At 39.5% G+C, this 25587-nt stretch overlaps 1 protein-coding gene across 4 annotated transcripts in view; it reads left to right on the forward strand.

Moving 5' to 3' along the window:
- The first annotated feature begins 698 nt into the window (after positions 1-698).
- Positions 699-25587, forward strand: part of rabgap1 (RAB GTPase activating protein 1) — a 72790-nt gene continuing 47901 nt past the window's right edge. Inside the window, exons 1-15 of one of the 4 annotated variants that reach the window (XM_089021075.1) lie at positions 699-836; positions 2887-2997; positions 3069-3132; positions 7330-7359; positions 8517-8760; positions 9790-10003; positions 11441-11615; positions 12179-12339; positions 13416-13526; positions 13706-13772; positions 14670-14772; positions 15285-15454; positions 15524-15692; positions 18116-18209; positions 19109-19259. In XM_089021075.1, the coding sequence (XP_088877201.1) occupies positions 2984-2997; positions 3069-3132; positions 7330-7359; positions 8517-8760; positions 9790-10003; positions 11441-11615; positions 12179-12339; positions 13416-13526; positions 13706-13772; positions 14670-14772; positions 15285-15454; positions 15524-15692; positions 18116-18209; positions 19109-19259 (1767 nt within the window). In that variant the 5' untranslated portion in view covers positions 699-836; positions 2887-2983. Of the gene's footprint in view, positions 837-2886; positions 3133-7329; positions 7360-8516; positions 8761-9789; positions 10004-11440; positions 11616-12178; positions 12340-13415; positions 13527-13705; positions 13773-14669; positions 14773-15284; positions 15455-15523; positions 15693-18115; positions 18210-19108; positions 19260-25587 lie in introns of all 4 variants that reach the window. The other 3 variants (XM_089021073.1, XM_089021076.1, XM_089021074.1) reach the window with 3 other exon arrangements.

The raw sequence follows: 25587 nt of genomic DNA on the forward strand, positions 1-25587 counted from the left end.
GTCCCTTTATTGAAACAATACAGTTATGTATTCCATTTGTTTCTTTGGAAATGCCACTTTGCGAAAGGTTTCCTTTTTACGAAATGCTAATGGTTAACTTCACCAAAGTCTACATGTTGATGAAGATTGACGTTTAAATTATTCGTTTCTATAGTTGTCGTGCGAGCCAGCTGGCTATCGTGCGTGGGGTGTATCATTTATTTTTCTTGCATATGACAGTGATGTTAAGCAAGTGTTGCACTGTGAAGTGCGAATGGATGCATACAACAATAAAGCACCTGTAAACGTCATGTTCATTTATTCTTTATTTTGTACCTGACATTAAAGACGTTTGAAATCACATTTTTGCCAAGAAAATTGATTATATCCTCCATAAATGTTGGAAATTACTGCTTAATTTATATTGTTGGTATTAACGTGTGTGTATGTGTATGAATGTCCAGTGATGCTATTTACTATAACTATACAGTATACACATAGCTCATTCTTTTGTGGAATATGTACTGTTTTGGATATTTATGAAATTATATTTTTTAATATCGGTCCAATTTACTGATGTCACAAGAATCTATCGCGATAAAAAAATGACAGTCGATTCGAAGTACGTACAGTACAGTAGTGTGCGTATGTGACGCATGCGCAGTTGATACAGAGCACATTCCCCTCGCAAGGGGGCGTGACAAACACGCGCATGCGCAACGGCGGTGACAGCGGGTTGCTCGGGGCTTGTGTTTACAGCTCGGACGGATGCTGTTTGACTTGTGACGAATTTGGCGTACGACAATGTTGCGCCAAACGTCATAAGATTAAGAGCATATAGCTGCGGTGATTTAAAGGTAGGATAACCTGAACACGATGAAGCGCCTATGAATTTTGATTGCTTCTTCGTTTTCGTGCTGGAAATATTGTCAGTGTGAAGTGTGAGGGCATAGCAAGCTAGCTTGACAGCAGGCTGTTGTGTAGTGGCCTGCATCCAAGATTTTCCTCCTCCCTGCTTACATGCGCGACAACGCATATTTCCAATAACCTCGCGTGACAATTATTATCTTCACAGTCAAAGACCGTGACAAGCTGTTAAAATGGACAGGCGTGTAGCTGTGATGCTGTGACGGCTAACCCTTGGTAGTCAGGTTGACGCTAAGTTCTGAGTTGGACGAATTCACTAAAACAGAATCTTCATGCCAACTGTGTTTGGAATATATTTGATTGGAATTCATTGTTTGCGGGCATCCCTAAGGGTAGTATGTTTGTTTGTGTCCAGATTAATTTGGGTGCCAGAAAGCCAATTAAACGTGCTGGCTGGCAGTATAATGTGTGCTAACAAGGCGTGTCTATCAAATCCAATGTCTGAATCCACATGGCCTTATTGTTTGTTTTGCTTCCACTGACTGAGAAATGATAGTGATCTGGGTGTGATGGATGTTGATTTCTTCGTGCACTTTCATTTATGTTTTGTTTCCAGATCACTGTTGATGAGTCATTGAGCAAGGTTTCTCCTTTTCTGGGTGGGTGTTGATTTTAAGTGTGGCGTTTATTTATTTAACTTTAGGTGATAATACGACGTGGGGCATCATAATCATCTAGTGTTTGTCTGGGATTTGGTGTGACAAATCGTGTAATTGGAACAAGCCCCTGAATATTGCATTTGCAATTTAACATACAATTAATGCTCAAAGTTCTCTTCCAATGTGTTACGTCACAAAAAAAATCATATAATATCATGTATTACAATATATAATTTCATATTTGTTCCACACTCGGGCAGCCACAAACGATTATTTTGCTCTTTGACTGATTACCAAGAGGACTCGCAATTGGTTTACTATCAAATCAACAGAGCAGCAGTATTTTGTGTTGGAATCTCTTTATGTGTAAAAAAAAAATCACAATTAACAAGTAAATCTGAAAAAAATGTATAAAAAAGCGGCTGATTTTCTGAGCTATTCTCATCTGAATATCTGGCCTTGATTTAGATTTTATATTTCTGAAATTCTGATTTTATCTTGAGGAAATATTTGCTTTTTTTAAAAATAGTTATGAGTCAAATCTATTCTATGACTCTACGATATACACCAGCTAAGTTTTTAAACACTATACATACAGTATGTGAACATTCAGATTGACACTGGCTTGTTCTACCATTTTATGCAGTGCACTTGTACACTGCGGCAAAATACAGATACATAAATACACATTATGTGAAATTAATACCCCACAGCATCACATAATATAACAGTCAGCGTGAAGTGCAGCATCTTGAGCTATGGTGATTGACAGCTTGGAATTTCTTTGCTCACATGAGCGAGTGTCTTTCACCATTATTATTGTAACCGTGAGCGGATGGATTTCCTGATCTAAAGAAATCTCGGATGCATCTATCGTCTAATATTTGCCGGCAACAGTTCAAATTAGTGACGGGAATGGCAGTTCTTTTGAGTATGGTACAAAATGCTTCCTTCCTTTGGATAAAAGATTTTGTTTCCCTTTTCCTTGCTTGTGTGGCTAATGTGCTGCTCCCAGTTTCACTTCTTTTCCGTCACTATTATCCTTTTCTTATCTGTGCATTGTTCAGAACTGAAAGGGTTCAGCTGGCCAGTGTGGTGGCCACAAAACAAAACAAAAATGGACACTTTCATGTTCGTAAGTTGGGGAGTGTGTAACCTGCAAAGATTGAATCGGGGCTCCCACACTCTTGTTTGTTGAATTCGTTGTTTATTATTCTTGTTCATGCCTTAATGTCATCACCTCATAAATACCGTTAAATTTACAACAGATTCTTTTCTTACAGACAGTGGCTTTTTGTAGGTGTTCAATTACCTTAGTATTTCCTGCTGCAGTTGTTTTTACCGCTTTATTTTTTGTTAAATTCTGTCCCTTTTTTTCCAGGTGATTTTTGCACATCATCTCCCACCGCTTCTCCCTCCTCCTCCTCGCGTCTTCCATTCATGAGCAGAGTGGCCGAGCGTAAGAGCGACTGCCATGGATGACAAGGACTTGGTGGGGAAGATTAGCGTGTCGTCAGACTCGGTGTCCACTCTTAACAGTGAAGACTTTGTCCTGGTGTCCAGGCTGGGGGACGAGACGCCCTCGTCCACGAATAACGGGAGTGATGACGAAAAGACGGGATTGAAGGTAAAGACGGTGATGCACTAGAGTGTGAGGGATGGGTTGCTTTTATTTTTATTTTATTTTTTTAATTCATTTGCTTTAAAGGACAACCGACACCGTCAGACAAGTTGTGTCCATGATTTGTAAAATCACTTCAAATGACTTCTACTTATCATATTTTACAAAGATTCCACAGCATATAGCTATATTTTACGTTTTAAGACTTGCGCTGAATATTCAGGAAGTCTTGTTTTCGAGTTGATGACGATGCCTGACGTCACGTCACGTCTGGAACGCCCCTGACCGAGAAAGCGACACACAATGCATTTTGGGTACCATGTTTGTTTTGAAAACTTCGTGTTAATGGCGAAATTAGAAGGAAAAAAAAGATAAATAACACAATGGTGAATCGTTGTGTGTTGTACCAAGACTATTTGATACTAGTTGACACAAATTCCCAGCAGACAAATCAGCCCATTTCCAACGGAGCTTGGGCGCCATCTTGTGCATTTTCTGGGACGCTACATTGGAGTCCAGATGCCTCAAAATGATCCGGAAGGACTTCTTTAATCGATTGCAAACATTTATGCTTTCCTCTTCAGAACTATTTGAATCATATTCATAACTGGATGAGTAACAAGAAAGCATCTTCTCCGAATCTGAAGCCATTGTTTTGATTCTAGAGCAAGGAAAGACATCCTGGCGTGACGTCACAAACAAGGGGGCGGGACCTCCTGAAACTTTGTAGTTTTGGGATACTTCAACTCATTTTTATTGGTGTTTTGCATTTGACTAAAAATATCAGCCTGCATGTTTTGGGTATTTTAGATGCTATAAAACGTTTTTCTGATGTCATTTAGGAAATGAAAAAAATGGTGTCGGTTGTCCTTTAAGAGTAAATGTTGATTCTCTGCAGTGCTTGCCCAATTATCGAGTGTAAAACTAATCCGGCTATTTCTGAAAAATGTGAAAGTGGGGCTAATTTATGTGACACCACAATAATTATATTGTATATGGTCACTCACCTGTTTTATTCTTCTAAGTGCAAATTTGCCTCATTTTAACATAACCCCCTCCAAACATTTTTATTGTGTATTATAACGTATTAATATCGAAGACGTTATGGAAACTTGTCTACCTTCAAGTTGGTGATTGAGTTCCAGTTAAGAACTCGATGACGCATCCTCATACTCATTGTCTTTTTCCATCTTGATCATTTGCTATAATTACAAGTCAGAAATTGCAATTAATTGTCATACTCTCATTCCTTTTCCTCATTGACTTTTTACACACTAACCATCAATCAAACTTCATTCATTCATTCTTTTCTTAACTTTATTGATGTGACCTGTGTCTGGATAAAGAAACACCCCGGCATGCTTTCTTTTATTAATGTTGGGCCTCATTCGCCGACACGTCTTTTTTTGCGGTGTTGGGCATATTTAGCAATTAGCTAATCTGTTTATTACAGAGAATACTTTTGATTTGGTTGAATTCCATCGTCAAGCAACGGAGTGAAATGACTTCACAGGGAGCAGCAGATGTGCTGTGAATTTTGTCTTGGATAGTTTGCGGTCGTGAGATTGGGTTACATTCACATTGGAGATAAAAAAAAAAAGTTGACTTCAGCATCCCATTCTTGTGAGTATAAGCAGGTTAGAAAATGGATGGATGGCATTATTGGAAGCATATTTTCCCGAATTTCTTCATTGATGCTGCAATTACACACTTAAAAGGTGTTTGTGATGGTGTACAGTTTGGTCTTGGTTGTTTGACCTTGCATATTTGCTCCTCCTCATGTGGTATCTTTGGCATTTGAAGAGTCTGTTTCCTACTTCCATTAAATGCCCTGAGACCACCTGATTGACAGTCGCAAAGAAAGAAGGGATAACTGTAATGAGGAATTAATCAAATGTGACTATTCTTCTTGTGCATCTTGGAATTAATTAAATTAGCATGAGGTACAATGGAATGCTGTCTGCGTCATTGCACAGCATGGCCGACTGCTGGCTGGTCAATTCAGTGCGAGCGTGTGTGCAGCTGCTAATGCGTTGGACTCATTCTTTGTTATTTTTGTGTGTGTTTGTTACGAGGGTGTGTCGTGTGGTAAAGAGAAAGTAAGAAGACTGCGAGAGAGGATTTGCAGTGAGGCAGGCAACATTTTGTGGGTGTCCCAAAAGGGTTCAGGTTACCACTTAGTCTCCTTGTCCTTCCCTTTTCTCACTCAGTGAAGGTATTTTCGACGTTCATTAGGTTGACAGTGATTTCATTTAACTGTTCACATTTCCCCATGGTTACCATTTTTCCTGCCCGTGACCGCTTGTCAACGTTTTAAAAATTGTTTTATGGCAAGATACCACAAGATGGCGCCACGACATCATGAACTGAACATGAACATGAACACAAGACCCTACATAAAGTTGGCATTTTTTTACACGAGAGCAATTAATCGAACGACATATTTATTCACACGGTGATAGTTTGCAATATTCCAGTATTTTTACACTTTATAGTCAATATTATGGTTCTTTGTTATTGTACCTGTTTTTTTTCTATGCTTGTCTGTGACAGTTAAATGTCCTTGAGAGCTTTGAAAGGCTTTATTATTATTATTATTATTATTATTATTATTAAAAAAATGTGGTGTGCCTTATTTTTGCAAAAAAAATTTAAATATTATACAGTAAAGTCTCGTTATATCGATATTCAAGGGAGTCCGAAAAAATATCGATATAACCGGGACTATCGATATATCCGACCCTGTTTGCATGTAATTTTCTCCGTGCGTGCATAGAAATAGTATCGATATAACCGGGACTATCGATATATCCGATATCGATATAACGAGACTTTACTGTATTTGGAAAACTATTTTCATTCATTGAAAGTGCACCTTATATATTGAAGCCTTATATGGCTACCTGGCTAGCTACCTATTGACTATCTATCTATCTATCTATCTATCTATCTATCTATCTATCTATCTATCTATCTATCTATCTATCTATCTATCTATCTATCTATCTATCTATCTATCTATCTATCTATCTATCTATCTATCTATCTATCTATCTCTATCTATCTATCTATCTCGTTAGCTAGCTAGCTAGCTAGCTATGTTGCTAGTTAGCTATGTAGCTGGATGGCTATATATCTTTGTAGTTAGCTAGCAAGCTAGCTATCTAGCTGGCTAATAGCTATCTTTTAGCCAGCTAGCTATCTTTCTATCTACAGTAGTTGAGTTACTTTCAGGTTGAGTGAACGCTGGCGAGTGTGGCTGCCGCTGCTCACCCACAGAAAAACTTATCCTGTGACTGTAAAGTGACCTTAAGAGTTTTGAAAGGCGCTTATAAATGAAATGTATTATAATTATTATTAGAAACATCTCGAGCGCAGTTATTGTTCACGTGAATATCACTGGAATTTTTTTGGTCTCATATTATTCTCATTAATACAAAAAAAGAGTTAAAAGTGGTGCACGTTGTTCCGAACGAAGAATTTGCTGAGGGAGGACTCTGGAAGAAGCTGCACACGTGTATTCACATGTGTTGACTCATAAACTACAAAGTAGCCGACAAAAGCCAAATTTTAATATTGTAGCTAATTTTTATGTCACATGCACACACACACACGAAGAAAAAAAAACATATTTGTGTCCTTACTGCTTCGAAGTTTTGTGTACTCAAAATACTGAACACAATATGTCGACTGACCATTGCAAGTCTCCTTCCTTATCACATAATTTTTTTGGAGATTTTTGGAATTTTGGAGAGGCAATATGACCACACAGGGCATCCAAACCGCTGGAGTAGCAGCAAAGAATAGCACTAGTAGCAAAAGTAGCAGTAGAAGATGGTACTTATTAGCTTATTTGACAAGTAGACTACTGAGATGTAGTCTTCTCATTATTATACCTGTGGTAATTGATGAATTTGACGAGCATCGAACGACATAAATCCGGACACTCATTTCCTCTATTTGTGTCCAGCAACAACACACACTTTTTGTTCTTTCCTAATTGGTCATCATGCTTTTGTTGTGGTATACAATAGGTTAAGGTTTTGATTTAACTGTCCATCATTTATGACAGCTCGGGAGAAATCCCTTCATTCGCTTCATCAATCCGACATCATGATTTGATTTTTCACCTGCGCAATCTCTTAAACTGTCCATCGCGTCAGAGAGGAGTCAGTGTGTCTAAACTTGTTGTCTGTTATGCAGGTGATTTCAGAGGAAGGGGTCAGCTTTAAGGTCAGTCTCTTTGACTCTTTGCATTCTTCCCCCTCCTCTTTGTATTTTTGTATCACTGTGGTGCCTCTTTCTCTCTCTCACTGTCTCTCACTGTAATGTGATCCAGTGCTGACTGTCCGTGATTTGTGCTCTCTTGTTCATTTACTGGCTGTTCAGTGAGCCTGTGGTTTTGTCACTGTGTTGATTTAGCTCTCAAGGTGATAGCATTAGCAAGAACTATTCATATGTATTGTCCTATGAACATTCACACAGGTTTTTAGAACTGGGTTTCAATGAAATCAATCAGTCATCAATATGCAACCGACTTCTGAGTTGCATTTGGAGGTTCAAACTCGATGTAGTCGAAAGCGAACCTATGCAATCCTCGTAGTTTTAAACAGTCAACAGTTGGATGAAAAACTCCACTAGGCCATGGCTATAAATACCATATTCTTACGCAGATGTGAAGATTAATTTGTGATACAAAATCACACCCGCAAAGGTTGGCATGCTTGATGCATTGGGAATTGATTGTTGCGCCTTTTGTACACAAACATTTTTCAGGCCCGCCTCGATTTCAGTCATCTGCTACAACTATTGCTTATGAGGGCTAATTTCAAAATGAAAGTAAATAAACACATTGATATCCACGTAATATTACTTGTTTGGTGTGTAGTTGACCCTCATGTTACGATGGCGGTCCAATGTGAGCAGTTGGGTTAGCGGTAAGATGGTTCTGCAGATGTTTTGGTTTGATTTGTTGCCTAAATATTAGAATGTATCTACTTATACTTGTTTCATATGCAGTGAACGTTGGCTTAACTGTACCATTTACACAACTTAACATTTTTACTGATCTACTAATCACTAAAATGGTAAGAGATGGAAAAAAAGAGGATGCCAGCCTTAAGACTTCTTGTCCACATAACAATCACTTGATGCACATGATGTCTTCCAGTAATAAAATGAGAAGCAGCGTTACAAAAGGAGGATTTATAAATGCACTGATGTTGCTCACTTATCAGCACCACGTTGTGGTCAATCACGTTGTAGAAAAATGTTGTTTTCGCAGGCTTTGTTTCAGTGATTTTTTTTAAATCAGTTTATTAACATCCATTTGGCCCTAAATGTGTCACTTTAAATTTCTTATCCACATCGTGTTTCTGTATGCGTGTCAGATTGTGGGAAATGGCAGTGAGCAGCAACTCCAAAGGGAGCTAGAGGACGTCCTCATGGAACCGTCGTTGGGCGACGCCAAACCGGGGCCCCTGGTGGGCGCCGGGGACCATAGCCTCCTGCTCACCACAGCATCGGCCGTCGAACCAGGCACTGATCCCCTCACTGCGCCATCACCCAAGGTGGAGATGGCGCTTCCTGTTCAAACAGCCCAGGAGAGCGAGCTGAATGAGCGATCCTATCGGGGTGAGTGGTCCTGCCAGGTAATTCTAAACGTTGAGCTGAATTGACTCATAAAATTTGACGTGAAATGTGTGTGTGCATTAATAAAAACTGCACTGCATTACTCTGAATAAGAGAACCCGTACACTTGGACTGCTATGATAAATTCATCGTGATAATTAAAATTTGAAATGGTCATACTGTGGGGAAAATTTAATCATGTTTATCTCTAAACCATAAACTATTGGATTGGATTGGATTTGCCTTTATTAGTCTCGCAGTGGAGAAATTTACATTTCACAGCAGCAAAGTTATGAAAGTAGAAAAAGCAAAATACAGGAGCTGCTGGAAAGGCCGCCACTCTCGGGGCGCCGTCTTGAAGTCAAAAGAACAAAAAAACTATTGAATCCCTCTTGGATACGAATTCTTGTTGACCTCCAGAAAATACATTTTAACTGGATAAGAAAGTGTCTCATTGTGACATCGAATTAGAGTGAAACCAAGCTTCAAATCATGATCTAACATGTGTTAGATGAAGGTCGGTGTATCTGCACACGATGGTGGCTTTATGCCGAAGAAAAAAAAGAAGCTCCTTCACCACTATGAATGGCGTTTGTCTTCAAGTCATCGTATCCTAATGTTTACACAATATTTCACAACATTTTCATTGCTACAACCACACTGCTTGAAGCAAAAACACACATTCAGGCTTATCTCCAGCCTTGCACAAGCTAATCTAACACTCCGTTTTACCAAGAGCGCAGTAATATATTCTCCGGACATGCAAAGAAAGATGAACATTTTCGAAAATGTCCCCCATGTTGGTCTAAAAATAAAACACTATTTGATAAAAAAGAACATCATGATGGCGCTTTTGTGTTCCGGGAACCTTTTACTGCTTCAGGACCTGGATGACATACTCTGATAACTCGAACATAACAACAGCATTTCTTTTAATCCGATGCACAGGAAATCACTTCATTTCATCGGAGATGAATAACGGTCTACAACTAAAAAGGTCAAACGAGACCACATGATGTGCTTCCCTCTCAGGAGATGAATCGTCATCAGACGGTAGTCCTGGTAGTCCCATCCCAGATGAGGACAGTGTCGTCTTCAGTCAGCTGACGTATCTCGGGTGCGCCTCGGTCAACGCTCCTCGTAGTGAGGTGGAGGCTCTCCGTATGATGGACATCCTGAGGGGGCAGTGTCAGCTTCCCTTGGACGTCACATTGTGTGTGCCGGGCGTGTCTGAAGGCACTGTCAGGTAATTGCGGAATTTTTAGCTACAAGCGATCTCAAAATGACTTTAATAGGTCACCCTGATCTGCTTTGGGTTGGTGCAGTATTTGCAGCATTTGCCATCAAAGTACAGACACTGCCCAACTTACGAACGAGATACGTTCCGAGCAGTTGTTCGTAATGTGAATTTGTTCTTAAGTTGCTTCAGTGCTATATTTTGTATGCAGTATATTTAAGGCATAAGCATGTTTAAAGGACAACCGACGTCTCCGGACAAGTTGTGTCCATAATTTGTAAAATCGCTTCAAATGACTTCTGAGCGTATTTTACAAAAATTCCACCACATATAGCTATATTTTACATTTTAAGACTTGCGCTGAATATTCCGGAAGTCTTTTTTTTGAGTTGGTGACGAGTCCTCACCCTACGTCACTGAAGGAACGCCCCTGAGCGAGAAAGGACATACTTTGCATCACCTCAATGCATTTTGAGGTACTTTCTTTGGTCTGAAAACTTCGTGTTGATCTGTGTTGATGGCGAAATTAGAAGGAAAACACATAAATAACGCAATGGTGAATCGTTGTATGTTACACCGAGATAACTATTAGATATTCACTGACAAAAATTCCAAATCAACCAATTTCCAACGGAGCTGTAGGCGCAAGACGTCTTGGCGTGACGTCACAAAATGCCCAATTCGCAGCTCCATTTTTTTGCAGATTTTGGACACTTTAAGTCATTTTTATTGGTGTTTTGCATTTGACTAAAAATATCAGCCTGCGTGTTTTGGGTATTTTAGATGCTATAAAACGTTTTTCTGGTGTCAGTTAGGAAACAAAAAAGTGATGTCGGTTGTCCTTTAAGTATGTTTAAGGCTTGTATAAGTAACCTGTATTGGTTTGTACTGAAATATAAAACATATGCTCTAGGACTCTATGTAGTCGAATGGTTAGCACGCCGGCTTTACAGTGCAGAGGTCGCCGGTTCCGTGAGGCTCTCCCCGGGCCCGCGTGGGTTTCCTCCGGTTTCCTCCCACATTCCAAAAACATGCATGGCAGTCGGATTAAACACACCAAATTGTCCCTAGGTGTGAATGTGAGGGTGACTGTTGTATGTCTTCGTGTGCCCTGCGATTGGCTGGCAACCAATTCAGGGTGTCGCCCGCCTCGTGCCCGAAGATAGCTGGGATAGGCTCCCGCGACTCTATATGAGGAATAAGCGGTACAGAAAATGGATGGATGGATGCTCTATAAATACATATACAACTGGCGATAATACTACATATGTTACTACAAAAATGTTCATATTTTTTGTTCATTGTTTGTAGCTCTCGAATGCTTGTAAGTAGGGGAATGTATGTAACAGAGTAATTCATCCTCAAAACTCTGCAGCTTTTCGTAAATCAACTGAGACATTTTGCAGTTGTACCCGTGATGGATATGCTTTACATTCACTTTCACAGGCTTTTGGACCCTAAAAACGGGACGGAGATCGCCAACTACCCAATCTATAAGATTCTATTCTGCGTGCGAGGCCATGACGGAACACCAGAGAGTGACTGCTTTGCCTTCACCGAGAGTCACTACAACACCGAGATCTTCAGGATCCATGTTTTCCGTTGCCAAATCCAAGAGGCAGTATGTTGTTTTTTTCATTTATTTTTCTCACTTGAATAATATAGCGTATTTTCTCAACGAGTGGGCATCCCTTTCAGCGACTAATCAGCCAAATCAAGGTTATCTACCAAAAATACCCCAAATATTCTATGCTCCCCCGACATTACAGTCTATCTCTTGGCTATCTTTTGCCTTTTTTCCATGTTAGCGCTTTGTTACAGCTTCAGCTCTTGTGAAAGCGCTATATAAAGCAATATGTATTTTATTTTGTACTACCGCCCCAATTTCAAGATCAGATAACTCCAGACCCATATAATTTAGGAATTACCTTTTTTTCTTATCAAAGAAGATAGTCTAAGGTTTCTTACGCTGGATTGAACGTTTATATTGTCTTAAAACTCAATGTTCTGTGTGTCCTGCAATTTGAGTGAAAATGACAAAATCCTGCTCTTTGCGCATTGTCTGGCAGTGAATGAGTTAAATAAAGAAGCTTTAAGATCACCACACAGAACTTCTTCGCAACCTTTTTATATTCTTTTCTTCACACTCTTTGCTAAACCGTGTGCTGCTTGCTCTTTGTGCAGGTGAGTCGGATTCTGTACAGCTTTGCCACAGCATTTCGACGGTCAGCTAAGAAGGCAGCACTGGTGTCGCAGCAGCCTGCCCCCCTCACGCCAGATAGCGATTTGTTTACCTTCACCGTCAGCTTGGAAATCAAGGAGGATGATGGCAAAGGCACTTTCAGGTATAAGAATTATGTGTTTTCCTAGCAATCAGATATACTGACTGAAAACATACACACATATTGACACTGGGTTTAAAAAAAAAAGTTGTTGATTTGTGTCATGTTTCATATAGGCTTGGATTGGATTTACCTTTATTAGTCTCGCAGTGTAGAAATTTACTGTACCTTTCACAGCAGCATAGTTATGAACATTTTATGAAAATGAAAGCTTTCTGACGATAAAGAAAAATGCAGTCTCCTTTTCTAAACATTTTAATATAAAATAAAATGTCCTAATTTTCTAACAAAAATCTGATTTCCGCCCTAGAATTATTATTCACTAATTTGTGATTTTTACTCATTAAAGAAATGACAATGATAGTTTTGCTCTTTGTTTTTAGTTTCCCCCTCTGGAATTTGCTTGATTTCATTTTTTATTTTTTTCCTCTCCCACCATTAGCTTGCATTAACCTAAGTACCTCCATTCAAGACAAACATGCCATTTTTTTAATTTATGCTGGAATGAGGGCAAAACAGCTTTTAAACAAATGAAGGGATGTAAAATCAGCAAACGAAGGGATGTAAAAGTAATCTCAAAATTCATTTGAGCAGATATATCTTTGTTTCATAGAACACAATAAGTTCCCTTTTTCAACGTTGCTTGTGCGCCTTGTTTGACGTTACGCAATTAAAACCCGGAATAGAAAGACATCCTTGAAGCTTCCACCACCCTCCACTTTAGAGGGAAACACAAGCGCCTGTGTGGTTGCAGCTTCAAACCAGTTTTTGACCAGTTTTTATTTCTTCCTCAATCAACCCCATGTGATCGATAGAACGATTGATGGTTCAAATAGATTTCAAGACTAGATTATCTTCATGTTTTGATCCGATGCGAACGCACAGCGCATGCACACTTATATGTGGGAATTAAATTTCTAAGATTCGCTCAACTCTTAACTAAATTTTCTTGGAAGAGACCTGCTGTAATGCGTTTTGGCGGATTTCTTGAAAATATGTTTCAAAAAAATGTGTGGTGAGGAATTTAGATGTTGTCTACTCCGATTAACTGCTTTATTTTTAACCCCCCCCCCCTGCAGTGCTGTGGCAAAAGACAAGGATAAACAGAGCTTCAAACTACGTGCAGGAATGGACAAGAAAATAGTCATTTATGTCCAGCAAACCTCCAATAAGGAACTGGCTATTGAGCGGTAAGGGGAAACACACGCGCACACACGTGCATGACATTGAGAATGTTAAATATTTAATGTTTGGATCGGTATACAATAATTTCAGCCATCCAAGAAGTCAGTTGTAGTCACTGACTAGCAAGATCTGACTGTATTATTTATTTATATATTTATTTTTTGGGTATGTGGTTCTTTTCAAGGTGTTTTGGTCTTCTGCTAAGCCCCGGCAAGAACGTCAAAAACAGTGACATGCACCTTCTAGATCTGGTAGGTTAGTTGTATGCACTTTTTGTGTGTCTCCATACCGTGGGTGTATTTTGAATACCTGTCAAACTTTGCTAATAGATGCGTATGTATAAACGATTATAATTCCCGTATAAAAGTGGTAGTACGCCATACGTTATTTGAAATGATCGAAAAAAAAACCACAAACACAAGCGGATATGCAGACGGTTTACCGCGAATGTGCACGTTATCCTCTTACCAATCCGACCGTACGCAGCGATGATAAAAATATACGATTGAGGATTACTTTTGCTGGTTTGCCGTGACAGTATCAGCGATCGGCGGCAGCATTGTTTGAACAAACTGGATTTGAGTCAAAATAGTCTTCTTGGGATCGGTTCACAATTTAAATTATTTTTGTTTTCCCTGATAAAAGTTGCAGTACACCGTACATTTTTTTAATTATAAAAAAAACATATTAAACATGGGGGAAACATAAGTTGTTGACAGCTATGTGGTTACTGTATTAACATACATAACATTATTTATTTATTTATTTATGTACAGTAAAGTCTCGTTATATCGATATCGGTTATATCGATAGTACTGCTTATTACGAGACTATTTCTATGAACGCAAGGAGAACATTTACATGCCGCAGGATCGGATATATCAATAGTCCGGTTATATCGATATTTTTTCCGACTCCCGAGAATATCGATATAACGAGACTTTACTGTATGTATTTATTTATTTATTTATTTATTTATAATAATGCATTTCATGTTATTTATTTATCTCCATTCATTCATTCATTCATTCATTCATTCATTCATTCATTTACAGAGGACAGATAGCATTCACACATGTTTAGCTGTCCACACTGAGTTATTTATATGTGGGCATGAGCCGATTCCCTCCAACTTGTGCCCTCTTTAGGAGTCAATGGGAAAAAGCTCCGACGGGAAGTCTTACATCATCACAGGAAGTTGGAACCCCAGCACGCCCCAGTTCCAGGCTGTGAACGAGGAAACGCCTAAAGGTAACAAAGAACAACTACTGTATTATTGACAAAAACAAAACAAAAAAACGCCGCTATTAGCTGCCTTTGTTTTCGATTTCACATCCATACATGTACATTGCTTTATGGTTGCACTGATCTTCAAATAACTTTTTTTTTTTTACCAAGTTTTAACTGTTACATGTACACAAGTGTAAATTGCGTTCAACCACCGATGACATTTCAGTGATAAGAAAATGTCAGCTAGTTAGCCGCTAGCTAATATAGCTGTACACAGCTTCACTTAATGGCTCTTCAATCAAACGCAGGACAATTTGCTTGCAGGTGCCATTGTTCGTTGTTCACAAACATTGGTCAATACTGTCCTATCAAACTTGAGCGAACAGAACAGGATAAAAGAAAGGATTAGAAAAGCGGTAACAGCACTAAACATGGCTGAAAATAAGCGAAACCTTAGCGTGAAACACTAACGGATGATAAGCAGTGCCATGTTATCCTTTGATAAAATGTTTTTTTTTCTCTTGCTTTTGTAGATAAATTAATGTACATGACGACAGCGGTGGACCTCGTCATTACAGAAGTGGAAGAGCCCGTTCGTTTCCTCCTGGAGACGAGGGTCCGGGTTTGCTCCCCCAGCGATCGTCTTTTCTGGCCCTTCAGCAAACGCAACCATACTGAAACCTACTACCTGAAACTGCGACAGGTATGCCGGCTAATGGCAAGTTAATGAATGTCAAACCTATGCAAAGAGTTCTTTTTTATTTTTTTTCAGATGGAGCGGAAGGAGCGGAAGAGTCCCTCCGCTGATACACTTTACGAGGTGGTTAGTTTGGAAAGTGAGACAGAAAGAGAGAAACGGAAGACCACAGCAAGTCCAGGTATCCTTCCTGGTGGGCCCGGTTCGATGGTCCCTTCTCCACCCGAGGATGATGAAGAAGAAGGTATTTTTTAAATTTCTTCTGTTCATCATCATTTTGGCGACCTGATAAAGATCTCATTGCATTTAATCATCCGTAAATGTTGTTGGGTGACTACTAAAACGCTCACCCTGAAGGCTGTACTGAATATCAATGTGATGTTCACCCAAGTCCACGTGGTGCGAGGTCACAAGCTGCGTTGGAGAACTTCTTGTACTTTACTGAAGAGTGCTAGCAAACATGTGTTTGTGTTATTTGTCAGACATCTGCACAATTGTCGATATTCTGCCTCACTCATAGTCCAGGTTCGAATTTTCGCTGTGGTTCTCCAGTAGTTGTATTAAGTTCATCCTGTCTGCTTGATATCTAATTTAAAACAGATTATTTTCTTACAGACAGTGTATTTTAGGTGTTCAATTATTACTTCCGCCTTCGTCAGATTGTCCTGGTTCTCCAATGTTGAGCCTTCATGTATCTGTTGTGGCTTTTCTCCTGGCATTCCAGCTTTCTTGCAGCTTTCCAAATGGATATAAGCAGTGCTGAATGGATGGATAGAAGGTAGAATTTTATTTTAGAAATTTAAAAGAAACCCAATCTGAAAAGTTCACACAGTTTACATACAGTATATAATATGCCTACAGCTGATAATATGCCTACAGCTGATGGGTAGATGAATAGATAAGTGGCGTGACGTCAATGCGCCGCTGACACCGTCAGCCGTGAAAATAAACCGATTATTTTGTTGTTGTTCATTCTCCGTCTCACATCCAGCCAATACGAAAACGGTGGAGCATCATTTCGCGAAATGTTGCCGTATTACGCAGAACATAATACAACGGCTCTTTAGTCGAAATAACATATTTTTGCACCCTGTAGGGGTGTCACATCCCTCTCCATGCAGTTTTCACAAATTCTAAGGGCAAATAACTTGTGCAATGGAACCTCTGATGTTTGATGGAGATTACTTTGAATGCCCGGGAGGGGAAGCGCCTCGCCTCTTTGTGCATATTCACTTCGGGTTGTACATTGTGTTCTTTTTATTTTTTACACTATGCATTGCAATTAATTTCAATGTGGTAGGAAAAAAATATTATAGTCGTGTATTATAAAGATTCATTGAACCCTTTCTCCAATCCTTGAACTAAGAATACCCAACAAAAAGCTCATATGCCCAAAATTGCAAAAATATATTATTGATTTATTGATCATGGTATAGTTTTGCTTTTTTGAATGTTCTATAGCCACAAGGGGACATAAACCAGTGTCTTCTTGTGCCGGTCCCAATCCCGGATAAATACAGAGGGTTGTGTCAGGAAAGGCATCCGACATAAAAGCTTGAAGAAAAAAAATATATATTTATTTGCCCATTTATGTATTCGTTTGTTTGTTTTAATCCCACAAAGATGGTAGCCACTTGCCGTGTTACAAATAAATTGTCTTATCGTCTTTGTTACACGTTTCCTCTTTGTCACCAGTACTGATGGTCTGCGCTCACGTAAAAAAGAAGACAAAGAAAAAAAACCCATGTGGGGCAGGGTGTTTTTTTTTTTTGATTTTGGAACAAATGAAGTCTCACAAGATTTGCCGAAAGTGTCATGTGAAACGTATTTTTTTCGAGCATTCAGCACCTTTTAACTTCAAAGACACCACGGGGTTTCAATATCTGTCGAGTCATTAAAAGTTATTTGTGTAACAGGCAGCGTTTCTTCTAAGCTGAACCTATTGTGCACTTTTCTTACCCTCTCGGCGCACACGGTGACAGCTAGCGTCACATTGCTACACTCATATGGAACATTTCTACACTCATTTCTTTATTTTCCAGCCACTTTAATCGACAAACAGGACACTGAACCAGTCCCACTCTCGTCACAATTTTAATAGTGCGACCAAGGGTGCGCGTTCGGCTGGTCTACAATAGTTTGATGTGTACATTAACGCACATTCACTCGCACTCACCATCAATCACATGCTGGAGGAGATGCGTGGACCCTTTCGTTAAGGATGTCCAAACATGGACATAGTTTACGAGTCCCTTGAAAGAGATTCTTTCGTACATCTTGAAGGTCAGGTGACTCAGAATTTCTGTTTCATTAAAAGGCATGTTTTCCGTTATTTATGAGTGGACATCGTGTGACCATAATTATACACACTGTTCTAAAGTAAAAGTCACAAACGTCGTCCGGTTTTATTTATGTCATAAACCTCCATTCCATGATATGTTCTATTTTGATATCAAGGTAACAAATTGATTTCATAACGTACTTGATCATGCGTCCTTGTGATGATCGCAGGTTTCGGGCTGATGTGATAACAGTTTGACCACCATGTGAATGTCTGTTGTTGCTCACCGTGGTCCAAAGAGTTCTCAGGGAGTTTGTGTGTGTGCTCAAACGGGTGGAAAATGCGAGGGAACATTGGTAAGAAGTATTTTTTTTGTGTGTGTCTAGATAATGACGAGCCATTACTCAGTGGTTCTGGTGATGTTTCTAAAGAGTGTGCTGAGAAGATACTGGAGACCTGGGGTGAATTGCTATCCAAGTGGTAAGGAAGGTTTTTGCTGTTTATCCTTCCCCAGTCACACAATTGACTTTTATATATTTGAAGGAACAAGATCCCCCTCTCCCACTGCCGTGTTTATTTTTTAATCAAAAGCATGTGATGAAAATAAATATGGGATATGTGGTGTCTTAAAGGCATGTGTGATATGGGGAACTTGATCAGGACAAAATGTAAAAGTGTTGCTCAATTAAAGTCATGACCCTAAAGCTGGAATACAACAAAGATCTGGCCTACTATTGAACCGTGAATTATGGTGGTCACTTTGAGTACGGATGTTTCCGTTGACACAACTTTGGGTCCTCTCTCGACTCATCTGTTTTCCCCCTGAGCGCTAAAATGACAGGTATTACATAATAGTAAATGTTAAACCGCATTAAAAGTAGAAATGAATCAATTTAGTGATAGGGGTGCTTTGTCGTTTCCGATATGATACCAATCTTGCATCTAGAGGCATGCCCGATACTGACACCATGTCAGCAGGAAAGAATGATGATTTTTTTTTCAAATGTTGTCGGAGCCTTGATCATGTGATACTATTCACACAAAGAACACTTGCCTAAAATATGGCAGATTTTGAATGTAGACAGATGCAACCTGATACTGTTTGTCTTATATTGGACAACCGTCGGCACTGATTTCGCTGCTCATCTAATTTTGGGAAGAAGCATTTTCGGACTTGTCGGAAGGCGCAGGTTAACAAAATCCTGACATGTTGGTTTTAAATCGAGATTCTCCCCGGATTTTGTGCTACGTGATGTATGATATTTGTATGTACCGTTGTTCGTAACTTGAATGTTCATAAATTCGGGAGCCTCTGTATTGTAATTGACCACAGAACTCATCCCAATGACTAATCACTGCTATCCCACCTTCCTTCTCAGGCATACGAATCTCTCCGTGCGCCCCAGGCCGCTTCCAGCTCTGGTGCGAAGCGGTATACCCGAAGCGTTGCGCGGAGAGGTTTGGCAGCTCTTGTCTGGTTGCCATAACAATGACCACCAGGTCGAGGAATACCGCACTCTCATCACAAAGGTAAGGCAAAACAAGAGTTGGTTATGCTTACACATTCAAATGATGGCTTTCCTGGAATTTTATGACTTAACAGAAGTTGTGAAGTCTAATATGAGCTCACAAAGGCATAAGGCACGGTTGGGTGAACGAGCCACAAATTGTACTGAAGTAAAAAGTTCTCTTCAATCAGGATAATATAACTCGAATAAAAGTTAACAGTCATAAAAGGAGAAATAAATTCATCAACAATAACATGGGGTTAAATTATTAAATGCTCTCAGGTCTCTCGAGAGTAGTCACCCCTGCTACAGTGAACCCCCCCCCAAAAAAAACTCAGGACCTTTATTTTAGGAATATTTCCCACAGTCCAGACATGGGGTCTTTTTTCCAAAAGCTCCCAGTTATTCAGTAAAGTTGCGCCAAAGCATTTCATTGGACATTTTGACGTTAGGTTTACGAGATGTATGACAACACTACACCCCCCCCACACACACACGTTAATTTCGTACATAATTACATACATGTAATCATCAGCAACTTTCTCAAAATGTTTAATGCAACGTGTCCTTTGTTTTCTGCATTCACAATTGTGCTTCTATTATTTAGCATTTTTAAAGGACATGACTTGATTTCTTTTTTCCCTAAAATGTTTTGTGTGTTATTCTAATCCAAGTACCCATATTTGATCGGACATTGCAAGTACTGTATTTTTTTTTTTCGAACATACCCATGGGCGTGTGGTTGGTGGTGATATGTTGTATTTCAGACCCCCCCTACCTCATCCACACACATACACACACATCAAAATGTGCCAATGCTGCTTTTCGGTTCTTGGCTGCAACTCTGTTGTCTGATTATGTAAAAGCCACATCCCGAGGGCACAATGCCGGTTCCCAGGTGGTGAAAAGATGTTGGTCTTGCCTTTTTCCTCCACTTCCCTCTTGACCCCTCCACCCCGCTGACTGACCACTGTGACTACCTTAGCCGCATGCAGTTCCTGTGCAACAAATGTCCCTGCAGATGAATTTTTGTTAACTAAAATGGTATGAATGGAATGTTAGCTTTACCTCACGAAATCATAACAATGATGTGCAGCGCTACTGATTTGATAACTACTGGACAGAAAGTTGGAAAGTATTTTTAAAGCATTCCAGGATAGGAAAACACGTGCAGATTTCTCGATTTATTTAGTCTACCCAGATCTTGGCTTGTTAAGCGTGTCAGCAATACTGAAACCTTTTCAAGTTCTACACCCCTAAAAATTGTAGCGGTAAATTTTTGTGGATCAAGACTGCTGGGATAGAGTCCTACTACTGTGTGTGTGTGTGTGTGTGTGTGTATATAGAATTATATATATATATATATATATATATATATGGAGGCCGATCTCCAAAAAAACCAAAATGGCGTCTTCGGTTAAAGCCATTGGTCAAGAACCCAGCAGTGGGGGGGTTAAACATTAAAGAGACAGGCAGACAGAAAGAGAGTGAGAGAAAACACACACGAAAGGGAGGTGACAGTTTTAAACCAAAAAACAAAAGTGAAAAAATAAAAGAAAAAACAAAAATAGGTTAGAAAATGGATAGAAAACAGTGAAAGTTAGACTTGTTTCAACTTTGAAAATTCAAAAGCAGAGTGTAGACTGGAAGGTTAAAATATCCCATCAATCAGGCTTCACAAATAACCCGCACAAGTCATCTGTTCACTTGATGCAAAAAGCTATCAACGCAGCTAAACAGATCACAATTGATGAAGAACTAGATACAATTATAACAGAAAAATCACCTACAAGGGATCATTCCTCAAGATGGTGAAAGAAGTAGGTTATGTTCCTCAAGTGTTTAATGCTGAGGAAACTGGACACTCCATTCCATCAAGCCATTAACGACCATCACAAAGGTAAATAAAATGACTTTATTGTATAGTACAGTTTATTTCTTTAATCATAATACAATAGCACATTTATTATACATAAAATAAGGTATATTTTGTGTAGTTTTAAGGCTTAGAAAGTTAGAAAGTAGAAATGTATGTTTTATGTAGACCTGGGAACGCATTATTCTCATTTTAATGGTTTCCTATGGAAAATTAATTTTTGGGATACACACTTTTCGTCTTACACACTCTGTCTGGGAACCAATTATGTTCGGAAGCCAGGGTCCCACTGTAGTCATTTTTTTCTCTTGAATCAGAGAACTGATGGGAATGTTGTGTTCCTCTATTAAAATTTAAAAAGAAGTAATTTTTCTATTAACATTCACTTTGCAATAATTATTCTTCATAATTAACTTGTCTTCTTATGTACTATGCTAATTACTGAATTACTAGGCTCCATCTTTTTTAAATTTGTGCATACCATGGTCACATGCCAAATTCTAATAAGTTCTGGGCATATTGTGTTGTTAGCGTACGCGCATGTGTGCGCGCGTGCGTTCATCTCCGTGTGTTGAACGCACATTGTGTCCGAGCTAGCAGCCTCTTTCATCCTTTGACCTGGTCTCGGCGTGTCTGAACATGCTGTTCATTGGCATTTCTTATGAGGCTATTGAAAAAGTCCTTACAATTACAAATACAACCTTTTTACCCCCCCAATAGACCACTGATGCACGGCTCCCTGCTACAGAGTACTGCAAGTACCAAATTATATTTGAATGCTGACTAATTAACATTCCAGCCAGTTCCCAAAAAGAGCAAAACCCATTAAGCTATTGTATCCATGTCCCACATTCTTAATTATTTCCATAAATTAAAGCAGGCAGGAGGTATTGACTGACAGCGCTAATATGCGTCGTTATGGCAGCTTCTGATCCGAACTCGCACAGTGGAAGCTGATTGTTGCGAAGTTGTTTCAAAAGGGAGGACAGAAATAAAACGGCAACACCTTTTTCATGTGTGAAGAAGCTAACTCCCGAGTTGGTTGACATCTCGTTTCTTTTCCGACACACCGTTCTGTCAGTCGTGCTTAACTCATTCACTGCCATTCACAAATGTATTTGCGAATTGAAAATATGACGTAGACCGCCATTCTCAGATTAATTTGAGTTTTGTTTTTTCTTGCTTGGGTGCCGATAAAACGCTGGCCGCACCTCTGGCAATGTTTTTTCACTTCCACAAGGGGGCAGCATTTCCATTGTTTTCCATGTTAGCGCCAGCTTCAGCTGTTGTTTAAGCGCTATATGAACCAATATGTATATATTGCATTGCATTTTGGACAGTTCCCCTCATTTCAGGCTCACATAACTCCAGACACATATCATTTAGGAATGAACTCTTTTTTATGAAAGAAGAGAGTCTAGGGTTTCTTACGTTGCACTTAAGGAAGCTTCTCACTGGCCCATCTCTTAACTACTTAGCTAGCCAGCTGGCTATCTAGCTAGCTATCTATTAGCTCGCTAGCTTGCTTTCTATCTATTTGAGTTACTAACGGGTTGAGTGAACGCTGCCGTATGTGCCTGCCGCTGCTCACCCACAGAAAAACTTATCCTGTGACTGTAAAGTGACCTTGAGAGTTTTGAAAGGCGCTTAGAAATGAAATGTATTATTATTATTAATATTATTATTATTATTTAATGTTTATGTAGTCCCAAAACTCAATATTCTGTGGGTCCTGGAATTTGAGTGAAAATGACAAAAACCCTGGCAATGGAGTGGGCACATTTTTGCACGTCTGGCAGTGAAGGAGTTAAAAAACTCACAATAATGACGGAGAGTGTGAGTGTCCTGTATTTACATTTTACTGTACTGGCCCAGGCATGGAGACATCTCCAAGAGGAGACTGAAGGGCAACAAAAAATAAATAAATCAACGCAGCACTAGATCTTAGACACAGAAACACTGTTTCACAAATGCCTTCTTATTCCGCGTGACAATTCAAGGCTGGATAAGTTTTTATGGATAAACTAATGAACCTTGATTTCAACTCATCAATGTCATGTACTCGAAACACATCCCAAGACCTCCAGTTTGACTGAACCGAGATGTAATGGAGATGTGTCCCAATACTTGTGCCCACAATGCTTTCCGAAAGACAAAAAAAAGTCCATCGTGACTCTAAATGTCAATATTTTGCGATAGTTGGAATCAGAGTTCCTGTATTGTATTGATTGCCATGTGTTACCTACGGGAATGGCCTCTCCGAGGGGTATCCAAGGTTTGATGAAAACACAACCCGAGTTGAATATGAAAAGAACTGAAGTCCTTTTGTGCTTTTGGTGAAAGAAAAAGCGCATGATGTCAACTACGTGGACAAAAAAATTCCAAGCATTGTGCGCAAAAGCAACCATTGACTTGATGGGAGGTATCTTAACTGCAATGTTTTTAATCGAACCACAGCAGAATGCGGTCTAAACTTGCATAATCCTTCATGACCACATGACCACGCTCCGTATGCTCTTCATATTGATAGGAATCCAAATCACAATATTGATTGCCGTAATTGTGAATAGTATTTTATTCGATTGGATGATACAAAGATAAGATTATTGCACTAATAAAGCTAGCAAAACAGCTTTGACGCACATAGTACAGTAGTCTTCTGGATTGTTATCCGATTATTATTCTATTTCAGAATCTGTCTCATTTGGTCAAAAATAAAATATAGATATGTTTATTCAATCTTCAATCCTTTGTTTTCCCGCTTTTTCCATCTACAGAAATACATGGCCATATGATGTACAGCTCTGGTAATTATTCTCCATGTGTGTTATGAGATAAATTTGTTATTTTGGAAAAGAATAATTTGTTTACTGTAAAATGTTTTTGCCCTCAATTTTAGTTTTAAAGGTGTTTTGTATTGTTTTAGGTGGATTTAAAGTCCTTCTAAAATTAACTCATTCACTGCCAGACGTGACAAAATGTGTCCACTCCAGTGGTAGGGATTTTGTCATTTGTCACTCGAATTCTAGGACCCACGGAATATAGAGTTTTAAGACTACATAAATGTTCATTGCAGCGTCAGAAACCTTAAACTCTCAGGTTTCATCAGAAAAAAAGTTAATGATATGGGTTTGGAGTTATATGAGCTTGAAATGAGGGTGGCTGTCCACAATACAATTCTATACTTATACATTGGTTTATATAGTGATTTGACAACAGCTGAAGCTGCAACAAAGTGCAAACATAGAAAAAAAGGAAATTCTGCCCCCTGTAGAAAAGCAAAAAACATTGTCAGAGGCCATAGCCAGCACTTTATCGGCACCCAAGCATGAAAAAACAAAACCCCAACAAATTCTGGAATGGCACTGTACATCATATTTTCAATTCTTGAATAAATTTGGGAATGGCAGTGAATGAGTTAATCGGGATTTTGATAGCGACCAAGACAAAACTACACGGGACATAATTGACACGCTTTCGGTGTCAAAGCTTCCCGTGACCTCGAGATGGGACTGGATCATGAAAGAAAAACAACCAGTTTTTATTTGTTGGGATAGTCAGGATTGTTGTTTACTGGTGCTTCCCGATGCATGGTGACTAGTTAAAACTGTTACTGAGATCTACAAAGTTGTCAGCCTCTGTTGCGTTCAGTTCAGCAAACTGGTGTCACGATGTCACGCTTCCTCCTCTTCATCATTTTTTTTTTTTTTTGCTGCACCCTTTTCATCTTGCCATTTTGTTCCCAATAGCCCAGCTTTCTTTCTCACCTTTCCTCACTTCTCTGATAAGCTCTCCCTTGGCACCCCCCTGTGCTATCTTTCCTCCCATTCCTCCCCGTGCTACACTCTTCTCCTCGCTGTCATTTATTTTTAGCTCCTCGTGCGATGGGCCAAGGGGGTGCGTGAATGCAAAGGAGTATGTCTGGATTTTGCTGGCTGGGGCGGAGAGAGAAAGGTGCAGGCTGGTGTGTGGGATGCGCGTGTTTGGGTCTCGATCACGCGACTGCAAATTGCTGGGCACGAGACAAACTCTGCGGGTTTTCCGAAAGTCATTAAATGAGGATGTGGATCATCTAGCATTTGGCTATTAATATCCGATTGGGTGTCTAATTTTAGTGCAGGATCCTGTGTAATTAGATCTAATCATAACAACCCGTATCCTCGTAAGTTATAGCACAGGTTCATTAGACTGATGAGGCGTGATAGGGGAGGGGGGGTTGTGGGCGGTCGCAACTGAGTTGTTGAAGATTTCCGTACAAGCTTGCGCAATTCTCTAGAGCTGAGAATGAACAACTGTCTGCGAGGAGGGAGATTAATATGTCAGGTTCACTTTTCCCGACTCATGCTTAGCTGACACTTTCCAACTTATGTCACGGAGCATCTGCAAATCTGTTCGACCGAATGCATACGTATAACTAGAAATAAATTTGGGATTTATCATGTACTTATGTATTGATAATGTACTGTTGTTATTT

The sequence above is a fragment of the Hippocampus bargibanti genome, linkage group LG18 (assembly GCF_051943395.1).
Source record: "Hippocampus bargibanti isolate YZ-2025 linkage group LG18, ASM5194339v1, whole genome shotgun sequence".
Classification (NCBI taxonomy): domain Eukaryota; kingdom Metazoa; phylum Chordata; class Actinopteri; order Syngnathiformes; family Syngnathidae; genus Hippocampus; species Hippocampus bargibanti.